Source organism: Ascidiella aspersa, chromosome 6 (genome assembly GCF_963924565.1).
Source record: "Ascidiella aspersa chromosome 6, kaAscAspe10.2, whole genome shotgun sequence".
In the NCBI taxonomy this organism is placed as follows: domain Eukaryota; kingdom Metazoa; phylum Chordata; class Ascidiacea; order Phlebobranchia; family Ascidiidae; genus Ascidiella; species Ascidiella aspersa.
In genome coordinates, this window is record NC_139452.1 from 21,890,277 (window position 1) to 21,907,631 (window position 17,355).

Genomic DNA, 17,355 nt, shown 5'->3' on the forward strand with positions numbered 1-17,355 from the left:
CTAATATCACTTTAATTATAACGTATTTTGTGACCTAATAGCTGGGTTATTTAAATAAGCTTTTTAATAGAAAATGATTATGCCATTGCCTAAAACCTAATTCAAACTCCCTTGAAGTCCTCAAAGCAAAATATTTGCCGAGGCTACGAAAAAAAGCAATTGAATTGAAAGGTATTTTTGCAACTTTTTAAGAATCTTATGAAATTGAAACATACATATACACCAGGCCTGCATAACTTGTTACTAGGGCCGAAACAAGCAAACAATTTGTCGGGCCGCATTATTTCGGGATGACGTTACAAAGCTACGTCATAACAGGATGTCATAAACAAAATTTTCTTGAAAACATGTCTTGTGCTTGAGCGACCTCATGCGCAAATATGCAGCTGAAATCCAGTCTAACGCAAAGTGCAAAAAAGTGCCATTTATTTATTTACTTTAAACTGGCAAAAAAAAAATTAAACGCGCATTAGGCACATAAAAAGAGATCCACAATTTCCCGAAATTTATAGGCTGATTTAACAAAAAATGGCTGGACAAAAGCATAGTAAAAATCGAAAAATATGGATTAGCAGAGTAAAGTTAGCAAATAATATAGCATAGGGGATCTTGATCTTATGACCCTTAATCCTTTTGTGACAATGTTTTTATAAGCTTACTGTGGCGTGTCAACCACAACATCCTACTCCACGTACTCTGGCGTGGCTAAAATTACCCACACGTTAAACCACTCTATGCGATCCGTTTTTTAACTACTGATTTAAAAATTTGACTTGTGAGCAGAAAATTTGCCCACCTGTAGATTGGTCTTGTGCTACACTATTATTATACGCCTACAGACACTCTAAATATTATGCGAGAAACAAATAGGTATCGCGCAATGCACAAGCAAGTCCGCACTGATTAAAATATTAGCAACAACTGAGAGATGTTATTGTATCGCGGACCGCGCGTTATGCAGGCCTGATATAAGCTACACAATGTCTTTTGAGATCATTCATCACAGAAGACTATAGTTGTTTTTCAAGCCTGACCTTGCTCACACGAAAATCCTGAATTTTATTTATTTATAATATTGGTGAAACGTTAGTAAAATGAGAGAGTTATTAGCGTCCAAAACAAATTTTTCTTGTAGTATTTTTAGCCCACATACGCGCTTTGCATTAAAATGATGTAAAGTCAATAACAATGTAAAATATAGAAGATAAAGACACATAAACCGAATAAAAGTGTAGGTAAAATTGAGGAAAGCTAAGCGTGAAGAAAGTGAATGAGTAAACCAACAGAATTAAGCTTTTCCAATCTAATGTAAACTTGGTAAATAGGAAATGAAAACACCACATTAAGATAAACAGCTGTTGAAGAAGATTGCTTATATAATGATTCACTGCGTGGCGGGTTGCCAATATATAGCAAGAAAAAGTTTATACAGCGCATTATTGCAAAAAACATGTTGTCTACTAATAGCACATTAGGAAAAACTGAAGAAAGTCATAAAGTAATAGCAGCGTAAGTTTTTGTTCAAGGCCAGAACATCCCAAAACATTTTTGGTTGCTTTTATTTATTACTTGAAACTTGAAAAATAAATAAAAATCTCCACTACCCGAATGTGCAGAACCTAATGGGACACCTACTAAAGTACCGTTTACAATCGCGGGGACACACTGTGTAAAAATAATGCACTAGAGTAAAGTACAAACAATGGTGTATGAAAAACAGTATGCATGGTATTCATGGAGGTAAGAATGTGTAAAAACTTGATGTAGTCGAGTGGTTGTGTAAATAACAAATCAATATAATATGTGCGATTGTATTGAGCGTTCTATTTACAGAATCCTTTTAAATAATTTTAGGATATTAACATGGGCACTGGTTTGTTAAAAAATGTAAATACGAGCAAAACACAATTTTTATAGGAATTCAACCAGAAATACGTCACATAAGAATATGGTGGACACGTTTTATGACCAAATTGTAACGTTAGTTACTAGGTAACGTTTACGAAGTCCAGAAAATTTTTACACTGTTTTATCCAATAAAGCTAAACTATACAAATATGCACTAAGATCCGTGCATGAAACTGCGAATCAGTCTTTCATATTGCCACTGGCCAGCGACAACGATAAACATATCAAAGTCTTCTTGTAATTTTCACTTTATAGGGCTTGGGTTGTAATGCTAATCCGCCACAAGGCACCTCGGAAAACTTAAGTATCCCGTCTGGTGTTGAAAACTTAAAAACCTGCATCATTGCGGCAAAGAAAACGAAAATTTCCTGCTTGGCTATGTTCATTCCCAGACAAATTCGTAAACCTATCAAAAACAAATCGAAGTCTTTTAGAGAAACGTTGACTGTCTGTAGTACACTCAAATCGGGTATGAATATTACTATTGGTTCCTTTCCAAAAAACCTAATCTTTCAGAGAAATGTCAAGATACATGTTGCCAAAACAGAGTATAGTTAAGGCTCAGCGCTACAGGATTCTAGGGGATTACCCTAGCCAATTTCACGCTTTGCGCGTTGCTGCATTCTTGGGAATAGTTTGACTTATTTTTATTTGCCTAACAATCCAGCGTCCGTCCCTGATTGAGAGTTATCATAATAAAAGCGAAAATACCTTACAATGTAATTTTATAAACACTCTAAACATCAATAATATACTTCAATGCTTAATAGACAAACATAATTTACTACAAAATTAAAAAAAAATTTACGGCTCGTCTGAGCTTGGTGAGTTGATTTTGGCCTGTGATTAAGAAATTGTTTCCCGCCCCTGCCCTGGCCTAATATCAATGGATTGGCATACCTCCGCCATACGGCATGAACGCGTTTCTAGTTCCCACTTTTCCATTCGGGTCCAGAAAGTTTTCTGGGTCAAAACGATCGGCATTTTTCCAATGTTCAGGGGAGTGGTGAATGGAGTTGTAGCAAGCAACTACGGTGGTTCCCTTAGATATATTATAACCCGCAGCTTGACAGTCTTCAGTTGTCATGTGACTCAAACCTGCAAAACATTAAAAGCGACTCTGAAAAGTGAAGCCTTGCTTAAAACTGATAATATAAATCATACTAAAATGCTCCAATTCGTGAAAGACATCTGATCGCGCTAACTTTATATAATTTTGTTAACATCAATTCGAGATGTGTCAGTGATACGTGCAACAATTAACAAATATTTATAACACGATTATGATCTCGTCTCTTACCCAATGGAATAATATTGGCAACCCTTTGTACTTCAAGTATAGCCGCTTCAGAGTAAGGCATCAAGAGCTTGTCTTCATAAGTAGGGTAATTTGCTGTTCCTACAGCCTTTGCAATTTCAGCATGTACTTTTTCTGAGGAAACAAAATTGAAGTGTTGGTATTGGTATATTCATAAAACATGCAAATATAAGTGAGCAAATTGATTTTTGCGGCTGCATAGGTGAAAACAGAGTTTATCAACCCCATGCAGGTGTACCATATTTCACAGACATCAGTGTAAGAGACGAATCATCTCTGAAAAAAGGGATATAACAAAAACATGTGCAAGGCAAAAAAGGTTATTTGACACGATAAGTTACTTTTCGTCGGTCATTTAATAAGTTTCGTAATTTTCAGACACTTGCTTTTATTATGCCAAGCTTTTACGATTTAGCAAAGGTCACCCTATAGTAGTGGACGGCAAACTGTGGCCGCGAGCTATTCTATTTCCAGAAATATTCGAATTTATTTTATTTGCCTCCATGTGTCACGCATATCTTTTAATATGAAGTTCTGCCAAAATAAACGCGCGTTGTGCGCGACGTACGATTTAACTTGATTTATGCTGTATATTTGCGCACGAACTCGCTTGCTAACAACAGCTTGTTTTAGGATAAATAGCTTTATGACGCCATTTAAAAAAATTGCATCCGATACTCCAAACAAAATTCCTGGATCCGCCCTTGTTGATGTTGTGGTTTAACGTGGTGGGTCTTCAATAGCCCTGGAAAGAGTATTTTGGAACGAGACAAAAAAGTTTGCCGACCACTGCCCTATAGCATTGGCACTACGTGATAACATAACGTTTTCGGCACTATCGTGGCGTGTTTTAAGCATGTCGTTGCGTAGGCTATAACTATGACAAATTTACAGTTTGCTTTGTTCAACAAACTCTACAACAGGGATTCCCAACCTTTTTACGATCTCGTACCACTTGTACGCTCTGTACTGCCACGCGTACCACTTCTTGCAAAACAACTAATTTGATCCAAGCATATTTTGATCGTACAACTAGCATTTTGTAGTAGTTGATATCTATCAAGAGCAATCGTTTGACATAACGGCCACTGTCCCACAGCGTTGTACCGCTTTTCAAAGCAACTGTGCTTCTTGTTGACAATTGACTTGACCTGTGTTTTGAAGATCGTAATGATACGAAACAACAGGGATAGTTACGTAACAATGAATAGGCTTCGGGAGAATTTTTTGCAAACAAAACCAGATAAACAAAATACAAAGTTTTGTTGTGAATGCAGGTTTTTGTGAAAAAAAGAAACCCCTGCTCTACAACAAACTATTTTCATGCTTAATATGCTTAGGACTTAGTGTTACACTTTTTGCCACATGGCTTGAGTAGTTTCTGTAGTTTTGATTTTGCTTTAATTTGCTCATTTCTGTATACGTGGAGTTGCTGTGGGCTAACAATGTTTGCAATATTGGCAATTTCATCATCTTTATAATTTAAGCAAATAAAATTAATTTATACTTGATGCCGGAAAAACAAAAAAGAAACAAACTTAATTAAAAGGTATTGATCCTAAACACAATAAATATAAAACGTGGCTTTTAGACCCGAATCAAGACTGGTAAAACTGCGGCTCTTCGGCATGTTTATTTTGTGGCTCATTTAGCTGACAAGTAGCATCTATATTCACAGAGAGGTGATACTTTACTATGTGTGATCATGTTTTTACAAACGCTGTTTGTGATCACATCCGTCTACTTCCGGCGTAGTTGCACAAAAACACCACACAGTAAGCCACTCTATCCGCTCCTAATTAAAACTACTGAATTTGATATGTCACTCTTGGCCAAAAGTTAAGTTACACCATTAATAACAGACTACCTTTAGAGGTCCGTTTTGCCCCAATTAGGGGTCCATTTTGCCCCAACACTATGTTATGAATAAAATCTAATTTATTGCAAATTACTTAACTTAAAAAGTCCAACTGTATCAAATTTAATGAACAGGCTCTTAAACACGAATTATTCAGCAAAAAAGTAACTTAGCCTTTACTTGACCTTAAGTAACAAATAATTTTACTGTGCTATCCCAATATCAAAATCCCCTAAGCACATTTTCTCCCCTTCCTGGTTTGTGCAAAATTGAATCTGCCTAATTTTAGGCCACAACAGTTTTTTAGGCGACAGTCACTGTTCAGTATACAAATATTGATGCTGGTATTTTTCATTAATGAAAAAAGTGAGGTGCAATGATTGTCACGGATTATAAAGATTTTTTGGAATAAAAATTTGGTGTTAATGGAAACCTTCTTAATAACTTTCATAACTTTCCTTCACATTTCATCACTTGCAGGATAACTGCCTGTATTAAAAAGCGATTTAGTTGGTTAATAAGGGAAGTAAAGATTAAAAAGTATAAAATTCACTTATACAGCATTACAGTCATCGCACTTTAATTCATCTTGTTTTAGTCACTTGGAACAACAACTTAAGATAATATGAAAGTTTGAAAGATAACATTGCGTGCTACTGTTTTTTAAATGCCAACTTTTAAATACCACAATTTAAATTGTTAAGACACGTCACTGAACAAAAATTAAGGCTATTATTAGAACGCAATTAAGCAATTTTTTTAATAATTTTTTTTGTGTGTTTTTCTTGCCTTGCATAACTTCATGTGGTTGTCCAGTTTATTTAAGTACTCTACTGTTTTGTTTTGTTTTAATGTCATTAGTTTTTAGGAGCAACTAGGGCCATTAAAAACTTAAACATACTATTTATATTGTTTTTACCAATCTGATAATAAATAATTTTTACAATAATATAAATTTATTGATATATTAGTTTTCAAATGATTTTAACCTTGAATGTCAGGATTGTTGACCATAAACAAAACAGCCCATTTTAAAGTAGTTGAAATAGTTTCTGTGCCAGCTTGGAATAAATCAAATATTGTCATCTCTAAACCTAAAAACAAAACCGTTACATAAGTAAATGGCAAATGCCGAAATTTAATTATAATTCAAAACCAGCAATCATAAGATGCACTACCTTACCATCATTAGTATAAAGATTTGAGTTTCTTGATTGCATCTTAATTAAATAATAGTCTATTAAATCTCTTGGGTGCTTTTGATCAATTGTGTCTTTGTGATACCTAATTTCTGATTTTATAAAATCTTTAATTTTTCTGCAAGTAACAAATATATATTCTTAGTAAGAATTTACCTTATGCTGAAGCAGAACGATAATATAGGTTTTAGCTTGATGTGGTTTATCAAATAAATTATAATGTGCAATACAATGTAACAAGGACTGGTTTAAAAAACGTAATACCAGGGACCAGGGTAGGTGGCTTTTGGAAATTTAAGTTTGTATTGACATGTACTTAATTAGCAAATATTAATAACACTGTTGAGCAGTTTTAAACCAATTTGCCCTGCATAATGCTGTGTAAATGATATAGTAAACATACTGGTCTAAGATAAAAATTGGTTTAAAAATATAGGCTGGATTGTAGACTTGTAGTGTATTAAGTGTGGGTTAATCCATGCCTACTAATTTATGGTTATAAAATGAAACCAAACAGTACAGAAAGAGTAGATGCAGCTTAGATTGTTATCACACGCTATGTTGTCCCTCCTGTAAGCAGTATTTCTTACTTAAAACACAACAACACTTACATGCAACTTTCTTTAACCTCCCTTGAAGACTTTGGCATCCATATTTTATTTAGAAAAGGTACAAATACTGCAAACAGAAAACCGACATTGACCAAATGAGTTATCTTCTCAAAGAAGAATTTATTTTCTTTTAAAAGCACCTTGAACTTTTCATCGCCATAAGAGTACCTATCAGACATTTATTTACTGTTGGCCGATTGCATTATAGTGTTTTCTTGAATGCTGACTAAAAACCATACCAGTACCGTAATTTGTCAATAAATATTGCTGTGGCTACAACGAAACCCTTTATAGCTTATAAATTTCAGAATTCAGCAAACATTTTTTTGCAAACTTTGGCAGCAACAATTTAGGAAATGCAGTCTGGACTTGGTAATATTATTATTAAACAATACCAACCAAATACACAATATATATAATAAACTGCAGTTAAAGAAAATTCTTCAATTATATCAACAAACAAACTTTAAATTAAATTAATTTTTTTGGATAAAACAAAGTATAGATAGCAACGTATTTAGATAGCAAGTATTATTTTGAATTTTAGTTTCTACTTGTTTGTCACCAGGTTTCAAGAAATAACGTAAAAAAAATATTTTTTTAAACTTATTCCTACCGATTTCCAAATGTAAAGTAAGAGAGAACATTTAAAACAGCATATTCCAATGCTTCAGATGGCTCTACAAATTGATCTGATTGGGAAATCTCATCAAGTTTTTCAATGAAATAGGGAAGTTCTTCACCTATGATAGCTTCAAAGCCTTTGTTGTTCAGACCCATGCTTCTCAGTGCAGTGTGAAACAGTTTCCTATGGGCAGCCCACTTAACTCCATAGGGTGCAGATACAATTCCTTAAAAATTATTTATCGCAAAACATAGGTTGATATGGATATTTATCATACCCATCACTTCAAACTTAATTAGTAGTTATAGTTCTTACCATCAAGATATTTCCCCCTTAATGATGATGTTACTGCAACTGGCCTAGACGAAAATGGTTTTGGATTAAGAATCATCACCTAAATTAAAATAGTACTAATATTATTCAATTCCCAAAAATAAAAAAAATTTGAATGAAGCCCCCATGGTTTTTAGCCAATATATAATATATTTACTAAAATTATAATAGGATTTTAACACAATTATGGAATAAAAGCTAGTATGTATATATTTGTACATATAAAGGAATTACAATGTTTTACTTTGCGACAACAGTTTTTCTATTATATACCTCATTAATAGCTTTAAGACCAGAAACTGATATGATCTTCCGGTGATTGAATATAAAGCCAACGATTCTACCAAACTTTTGATGCAGTAAAGGCAACTCTGGAACACAACCAACTACATTTAAAATTTGCACAGTCTGGCATTCTATTGGTCACTAAATCAAAATATTTAACTGACACTTAAAATAGATGATAAAGGTATAAAAATCCTAATTTATAGATTGGCCCATACTTATATAAACACTGTCAATTTTATTTTAATCTAGGGTACATGGATGCCTTGGGTTTTTTTCTCGCTTTTTGGAGGCCATGGAAGCCTAATTTAAAGTTGCATATATATACATAATAGTTTTTTTAGGAAATAATCGATAAATGTTTGTTACTCCTTTAATAAATTGACTCTTGCCCTAAAAATTTTATGCTGACCATGCAAAACAAAAATTCATTAATATATATTCATGACAAAAATGTTTTTTAAGGACCCCTGTTCTAACTAAACGCAATGAACTTATAAATGCTGCATTACAGAGTGAGAAAAAAAATCGGCCTGGTTGTTACTTTCTTGCAAAGAAAAGCTGTACCCACTCTCCCTTTTCAGAAAAAAGAGAGAAAAAAGGGGGGTTCAGAAAAATGTGTGGAAAGGTGTCCAAACAGCATAATATGCAAACACCCAAGCAATGAAAATCAGTAAATTTCCCAAGCCTCTAACTTTCAGTAAAGAATCACAATACAAATAGGTTAGCAAGTATAGCCACAAAACACAGCAACATATTGTGGTTTCGAATCAGCCATTAGTTGTTATGTACAGTATATCTATATATTTATGCGAATATTAAAAAAAAGTTCACACACACAATAAATTATTTCACTAGACACAGTGTTATTAGTGTTACAATATTAAGTAGAACACCTACTGATATTAGAATTTGGAGTAACGTGGTGAATACTTCCAATAAATGGCAATGGCCTAGGCCCAGGGGGAAACCCCCTGGGCCTGTATGTGGTTGTGATTGTAGTCCAAAAAAACAACGCCAAAAGTGCTATTGCAATACACAAGAAAAGTTCCATTTTTTATCACAACATTTGTGAGACCTACAAGCATTAAGGAAATACAACAACAGACGGAGCCAGGCTGCACAAGTATACAGATAAAAGAATTAATGAAACTACATTGAGGTAACATGTAAGGTAAGGTTTTAAAGTCATGGGTCAGATGAAAGTCACAGCAACAAAAAAACAATCAGAACAACATTTAAACACCAAGCAACAAAAGCAACTTCAAACCCAGTCTGCATTTAATAAAAGGTGCAATTTGTCTGCACACATCAATCGGGAAGTTATATACCTAACTTTTTTATTAACTTTTGTAGGACTATGAATTCTGATGACAAAAAATCGTCAAAATATCTATCTGGGTGGCGGTGGCGGTGGCGGCGTTACATATATTCATCCAGATATGCTGCTTAACTGCCTTGACATTTGCCGCAGCGCCGTTCACATTCATAACATAAAAGCGCTTTGCGGCGCGCCAGAGGCTATCTGTGTTGTGCCTGTCCAGCTGGCGAAACAATTATTAATAATAAATATAATACCACTTGACTTGACCCACCCTCACCCGATCGCTAACACGCACCCTAACCCAAATAATGTGCGTTATATGGTATGCCACCCGATCTGTTAGAAATTAATGCATTTCTACGCAAAAAGGTCTAAGACAATTAGTGCATCCAAAGGATCAAAAAGTCCGACTTTTAGGTCTCGGACAATGTACTAATTTGACTTAACAATGTGCTTCAAAAGATTAAGTTTCATAATACTTGACCTACCTAAACCCAAACGCTAACCAGCACCCTAACCAAATAATGTGCGTTGAACTTTAGGCCCTAATATCTCATTTTGTGACGTAACAACCCTATGGTACCATAGATGAGAAACTATCTCATGCCCACCCGAGTTTTGGCTTTTCCCCCAGCATTCAAATAATTATTACATTAACGCACATTATTTGGGTTCGGGTTCGTGTTTGGGTTAGGGTGGGTTAAGTGTTATTAATGCCAGGTCCAAATTAGTGCATTGCCAGGACCTCAAGGGCTAAAAGTCTAGACTTTTCTGCCATTGGATGCCCTAATTGCCGTAGACCTTTTTGCTTAGAAATGCACTAATTTCTAACGGATCGGGTGGGTATGCGGTATTTTTTTTTGCATAAATTTTTACGTGCAGAAATGGAGCGCGAAAAATAGTACTAACCATGTTAACGTCATTGTCTGTTGCATTATTTGCGCTTACCAGCGGAACAAAAATATTCTATCAATAAAATGCGCCCTGCATGCGCTTTTTGAAAATAATAACAAATAAGGGTCCTGACTTTAATACGAGAAGGTCTTGCAAGATTGCAGAAGCAATACTACAGAACATAAATGAGCTTAATTAAATGTTTGGAACTAATATAAAATAATTTCAAACGTCTTCATGACATAATTTTAGGTATAATTTTTTCGTCCGGATTCCCGGGATTCCGGGGAAGTTTCATTTTTCAATCCCGTTTCCCGGGAGTGAAGAAATCCGGGAAAAAGAGGAACCCTAGGCTTGAGTTTAGCAAAGCGTGAAACGCTCGCCACAATAGAATTGAAATTCAAATTACGCTTTGCTCAGCTCAGTGCAGCTGTAGTGTAAACGGGCAGTCATTACAACACTGGGTATTATGCAACTCAAGCAAGTTCATCGCGCAAAACGCAAAAAAATGCGACCTAAACTAGATATAGTTTTGTAGAAATTGCATTTCGCTGGGAGTCTAAGTTCAGCCAGCGTTAGGCTACTTACACCAAAAAAGGTAAAATATTACACGGCGCATTGATTCCGAAAGCACTGTAAAACATACTATGAAATAAAGATTATACGCGCGAAGCGCGAAAACTCTTGCGTTCAAATTTAGTTTGACAGGTACTATCAGGGCCACATTTAGCTGCACGCGACAATATAAAAATTCTTAGTTACACCAACTTTTAAAATACAGTGCAATGAACAAACGGCTACCATGCGGCCCAATAAAAATCCAAAACACTCCCCGTTTATCTTCGAAACTGTACAATGGTGGGGAATTCCCATTTTTACAACTGGAATGCTTATAGTTCCAAAAAATATAAACACGTGAAAATTAAATGTTATATTTTTGTTTGTAAGAAAAAAAAAGTTGCCGAGTGCACTATTTTCCATGAAGAAGTTTGTTACACCAGACTACAGCCACTGCAAAGACTTTCCAGACGTTTACGAACCTGCTGAAGATACATTTTTGCTTTTAGATGCCTTGGAAGAAAACCAAGAAGAAATTAATAACATAAGGTATTTTTTTGTAATTTCCAACACATAGTTTAACTTTGTATTGGCGTGCACACTTTTATAATTGTTCTATGCCTTGCGTCCCCAAAGACATTAACAAGGTATCATAACAAAAGCAATGGCTCTGGTCAAGGATCCTAACACTTTTTTTTACAGGGGTGGTACTAAATACCGAATGGTAGAGATATGCTTCAGTGTAAAATTAAATCAGATTTAGGAGTAAAGCAGACGTTTAGTTTGGTTGGCATTCGTTAGCATTCGATCCCATGTGGTTCCATTCGGTATTTAGTACCACCAGGGTTTTTTTTAAGGTTTGGTTTGGGTGACCGCTAAGTAGTTTTAAGAGACCGCAAGTGTTTCATTTAAATACCAAAAAGTTGCAAGTCCAAAATTTGGGAAACCGCTGGAGAAATTTGCCCCAAAACACCTTAAAAAAAACACTGAATACCACCCTTTTTACAGTAACGAAATGAGTTGTCAAAATTGAAATCGCAAGAAAGAAGAAAATATTGGAGAAAATTATAATTAAAAAGTTGACCCAATCAATCGCTAAGTGGCACCTGGACCCAAATAGTGTTACTAGTACTATAAACCCCAGCTCGATCCAGGTTGAAAAGTAAGGATAAATCCCCCGCGTAGTTTCCAACTCAGATGCGGTCAGCCACGCCGCATATTTTGTGTAAAATCAATGTGATATGCGGTCAGCCACGAAAAATCGCTTAAACGTGCAAAACTTTTGTCACACATACGGTTTTCAGTATAGTACTTCATTTTCAGCCATGCAAATTTTACAATTAAAGTATTTACAGCCGCGCACATTTGGATAGAAATGTTATTACCGACGCGCAATTTAAAGCTGCAAAATCATCTCCCACGCGCAAAGTAGGATTGTAGACCAGCGCCAAAGCAAGTTAGTAATGTTCTAAATATATTAAAATATAAGAGAAATTCTTATTGCGCAAAGCAAAAAACTTTGTGTTTTATTTGATTTAAATCGTCTAAAATTTAATTTAATTCACATCCTGTGTTAAGCACCCAAAAAAATACACATTGCTGATGCTCAATATATTGCATTTGGTAAAGATTATTTTTTGGCCTTTGCTCAAAATGTGTTCGTTTGGCTCCAAAGTTCTCAGTACATTATAAAAATTATAGATCCGCGAATATGGAAAAACACCTCCGGCGCTAAACTGCTGCCACAGAGAAAAGGTAGTTAAGAAATATATTTTGGGAAGGTCAATAACTTTTATCTAAATTGCCAAAAATTGTGCTTTGCCTGGGCAAACACAAACAATGCTTTACACACCTAGAGCTAATATATGTTTACAATTTTGAACAAACGAAAACTATAAACTGAAAGATTTGTGTGAAGCAGAAAAAACATTTTGCAGTTAGGTTTTTGCAAACAATATAGTTTTCTTGAGAGCAATGGCCCGGTGTCCAGCATCTACTTTTGCACAACTCGATTCCTGTCAACTGTAGCACATTGTTGTGACCAAACACACCCAAAGTGGGCCGTAAAAGTAGCAAATAGAATTTAAAGGGCCTAGATAACAAGAGCTTTTAAAAATTAGCAGCTCAAAAACTTGCATATTGTCAAATCATGACACTACATTTCACAGTTTAAAGACTAGAAATATGTACTTTTAATGTAAAGCATAAGACTACAAAATGGCAGAATTAACACTTAAACTTTAATATTGTAGTGGTACCCACACCCCGAAAATGGACTCGCGCAACCCTGCTAAGAACCTCTGGTTTAAACAAATGCTTTATATAGCTTTGGTATACAACATCTTGTGAGTTAGAATACAATTAGCATTTGGGGTATATTGCAAATAAGTTTAAGTTATTCAACTGTAATATTTAAAATTCTTGCTGCATCTGGTGCCATGAGAGCAACTGAACAAGTTTCTTTTTTGTGTGTGTGTCTTTCGAAACAAGGTGTTGCAACAAAATTGCCTTAATTTTCAGGTGTGCAGTTGTGCAATAAAGGTTTTATTTGAGGTTCGGAATCCATCTGAACTTAACAGCAGTTACAAACCAAGTTTAAATTTTCTGTGATGTTGGTGTGCAATTTAGAGTTTGAGACAAACATACTGATTTAAAAATTATAAGTTGTGCACATGCCCTATTATGCATTTTGGCCTATTACTTTTAAACAATTTATTTTTAAATACTATTGCAAGAAAAAACATTCATCATTTTAGTGCACCTAATGTAATATCTACAAACTTAAAGGCCAGCAATCACTTTGGAAGTGGGAAGTGGATCTGGAGCGGTTACAGCATTCCTAGCACAACTTCTCGTCAAACCTTCTCTTCATTTGTAAGTATAAAACTTTTATATTCATATTTTAGATAAACCATCACTAGGCATGGGTCTGCTTGTCCGTAATATGAATAATTTTGGTATTCTTTTAATTTTTAGATGCACTGATAGAAATGGACAGGCTACAAACTGTACGCAATTAACAGCAAAAACCAATGAAGTGAATATTGATGTTATAAAAACAGATTTGGTATGTTTATTGGTATTTGGTGTAATACTTTGACATGTTAGTCAAATCAATTATTTTACATTAATATTAGGTTGACGGACTTCTGCCTGTTCTGAACCATTCTGTAGATTTGTTAGTATTTAATCCACCTTATGTGGTTACACCTTCCGCGGAAGTAACAGCTTCGAATGTAGCAAGAGCATGGGCTGGTGGTACCAAGGGCCGTGAGGTCATGGATCGTTTCTTTCCTTATGTACCACTTCTCTTATCTGATAGGTATATAAACTTTTTACTTTTTATTCAAGATTTTTACAATAAAATATAGTTTTACTGATTACAAATTTAAGAACAGAAATATTCTTATATTTATAGTTTAAATCAGTGGTTCTTTTATTTATTATTTCTGAGGGGTCCCACAAGCCATAAAAGGTTGAGAACCACTGGTTTACATAATAAAAAAGCGATCACTAGTGCAATATTTTATAGGTTTGTGTGTAAAACCTTTTTTAATATTTTTAATTTAGATTTAATATGGACATTTAAAATTATGTAGATACCTAAGCATAATAGTTAGCTTATGCAAATACAGTTAATAAGGATGCTTTTATAAAGCCTTAGTTTACTTTATCACATCATTTGTCTTGTTTTGTGATCGAAAGAGTTGTAGTACTGCATTGTTGAACCTTTTTATTGGGAAATGTATTGGTTTTCAGAGGTATGTTTTTCCTGGTGGTTATAAAAGAAAATGATCCACAAGAAATTGCAACCTTGTTTAAAGAAATGGGATTTGAATGCAAGATTGTTATTTGTCGCCGAAGTGGACCAGAGGTTTTGTCAATAATGAAGTTTTGGAGAGTACCCCTGTAGTGATTTTCAGGATCACGTCCAAAGATGCTGTAAGATGTTAAACCACAACATCATAGGGAATTTTATAACATAATTATTTTTACCATTTTTATTTTTTTGTTATTGGTTTATTCATACATTATACGAGCTAAAGTTGACATTGTTTAGCATGAAGTGCGAATCCAGTTTGAAATCGAATATATGAATCCGATATCCAACTTTGAACATTTCAATTTGAGCACCAACGAAAGTTTCGCCAATTGCGCAAAAACTACACTAAAATAATAAATAGAAACCGGCGCGAAGCGCAAAATTGTTTTGCTTTATACAGTTACTGTTGGCTACGATTCTAGTTTTGGGAGTCTAATAACCTGTTGCCAATTAAGTTAAATTTAACCAGGGCTGGGGAGCCACCGTAAAATAGCATTAGCTCCGGCTCCGGAGCCATCCAGCAATTATTAAATGGCTCCGGCTCCAGCTCCGGAGACGTAAAACTCAATCCTTTGGCTCCGGCTCCAGCTCCAGAGCCATCAAACACACACCCAATGACTCCAGCTCCAGTGCCACCAGTCACTTATTCAACGGCAAGTTTTAAAAATTGCTTTTGGCTAACTAACGTTGGAGATGGAACAAAATATAATTTCTTAGCTTTAGCACCACAAATTGAAAAATGGCCCCAGCTCCACAAAAATAATAAAAAGGGCTCCGGCTCCGGCTCCAGCTCCACAAAAATAATAACAATGGCTCCGGCTCCAGCTCCAGAGACGTAAAACTCAATCCTTTGGCTCCGGCTCCAGCTCCAGAGCCATCAAACACACACCCAATGACTCCGGCTCCAGCTCCAGTGCCACCAGTCACTTATTCAACGGCAAGTTTTAAAAATTGTTTTTGGCTAACTAACGTTGGAGATGGAACAAAATATAATTTCTTAGCTTTAGCACCACAAATTGAAAAATGGCCCCAGCTCCACAAAAATAATAAAAAGGGCTCCGGCTCCGGCTCCAGCTCCACAAAAATAATAACAATGGCTCCGGCTCCGGCTCTGGCTCCAGAGAAAATACTTAGCTCCGGGCTCCAGCTCCGGCTCCCCAGCCCTGAATTTAACACCTAACAAATTTGTCTTGCATCTTCCAAAAGGAGGATTGTAGGTTGAAATATTTTGCGCGGGGTCTACTTTTTTGCCCTTAAATAGTAAGTTTTTTTTAATTAGGACACCGCGTCTTGAACCGGGGTTGAACATCTTTATCTGAGGCCATTGGTGATTATATCACTGCCGAATCTAGATGAAAATTGTCATTGTAAGGTAATGCTCCGCGACCGGGTTGACGCGCCATAGTGTTTCCAGGGATTTTTACTGACAGACATTTTAAGCGTACGCAGCAATAATCCAAGTGTAACTTTTGAAATTTCCTTAATATTGAAAACAAATAATTTTTAACATAATAAACAACCAGGCGGTTAGCGCGTCTGAAAATACATAACAATTTAATTTCAACTATTGTACCAAAGAAAAGGAGACTATCCGTACTCTGAAAAGCTATGAAATGGCAAAATTATTGACTTTTTGTCCTTATTTTTAACGCATCGGTTTGCAATTAGGACAACGTTAGTTGCTGCTCCGAAAACAACCCGGTGTCATTATCTGTATATATTTTACAGACCTTCAATGTCCTCTGAATATACGGTATCGTAACAAAGCACAATTTTCAGGCCGGTTGTAATACGTAATTTTTTAACCATAGGCACTTTTCATCCTAAAATGCTTATTTTAACTGTGGGCCTTGGCAGGGGCACCCGCAGAAAATTTCCCAGAGAGAGGGCAATATGAATATATAGGGAAGGTGGGGCAAAACGAATCACTTACTTTTATGTGTTTGGTAATGTTGATATAAGGATAGTACAGTAAAAGTATGTGTTTACTACTTAAGTTCAAGTAAAGGTAAAGTTAATTTTTTTGCCAAATAATTTGTAGATAAGGGTCTGTTCACCTTTTCTACGTCTGACTTGTTCATTGGAAGGGGGATTCTGTAGCATTTAGCCTACTTTTACGTCACTATACACGTGACCGTTGTCCACTGACGTGTGACCGCAGCGGCTAGCCAATTGCTTTCCGTGTCACAATTTATTCTACCTTCAGCATCGTACTGAAATTGTCTTACTGATTAGCGGCTTGAATCACCGCTTCGTTTATCGTCGTGTTTCTGAGATCTGTTAATATATTGAACGGGGAATTATCTACTGAGTGGATTGACTTTGCCTAGAGTACAAGAAGTTAAGGACAGGTATTCTAGCAACCTGTTCGTTTGGAGTCGGATTAAGAACTTGTAAGAGACTAAGGCAGCCGTCGACTCTCGTATATAGGGTCAGCGCCTACTTACACCTAACTATATAGACCTCTATACGCTACAATTGGTCTTGTTAAGTTTAGAGATTTTAAAGAAATGGGGTTTTCAAGCTAACAATCAGAAATTTATCTGTTGTAAAAAGGTCGATTGATAATTAATTGTTTTAATACTTGGCAGACATTTTGTACGACCTAGTTAGAACCAT

At 35.4% G+C, this 17,355-nt stretch overlaps 2 protein-coding genes across 3 annotated transcripts; one reads left to right on the top strand and one right to left on the bottom strand.

The window, feature by feature from the left end:
- Positions 1 to 1,039: 1,039 nt before the first annotated feature.
- On the bottom strand, positions 1,040 to 9,655 carry LOC146140775 (cytochrome P450 2U1-like). 2 transcript variants are annotated; one of them, XM_083391251.1, is made up of 10 exons: positions 9,038 to 9,655; positions 8,126 to 8,223; positions 7,835 to 7,913; positions 7,511 to 7,745; positions 6,895 to 7,062; positions 6,268 to 6,401; positions 6,074 to 6,178; positions 3,209 to 3,340; positions 2,809 to 3,006; positions 1,040 to 2,314 (listed from the first exon to the last, which is right to left on the bottom strand). In XM_083391251.1, the coding sequence occupies exons 1-10, from the start codon at positions 9,189 to 9,191 to the stop codon at positions 2,133 to 2,135; spliced, it is 1,485 nt and encodes a 494-aa protein (XP_083247377.1). In that variant the 5' UTR covers positions 9,192 to 9,655; the 3' UTR covers positions 1,040 to 2,132. The 2 variants fall into 2 exon arrangements, with proteins under 2 accessions (XP_083247377.1, XP_083247378.1); XM_083391252.1 differs by lacking the exon at positions 9,038 to 9,655 and having other exon boundaries at positions 7,835 to 7,878; positions 8,126 to 9,024.
- A 1,634-nt stretch (positions 9,656 to 11,289) lies between these two features.
- LOC146140776 (methyltransferase HEMK2-like) lies at positions 11,290 to 17,029 on the top strand. Its single transcript, XM_083391780.1, has 5 exons — positions 11,290 to 11,462; positions 13,701 to 13,787; positions 13,890 to 13,980; positions 14,051 to 14,235; positions 14,673 to 17,029. The coding sequence occupies exons 1-5, from the start codon at positions 11,335 to 11,337 to the stop codon at positions 14,824 to 14,826; spliced, it is 645 nt and encodes a 214-aa protein (XP_083247906.1). The 5' UTR covers positions 11,290 to 11,334; the 3' UTR covers positions 14,827 to 17,029.
- The last annotated feature ends 326 nt before the right edge of the window (positions 17,030 to 17,355 follow it).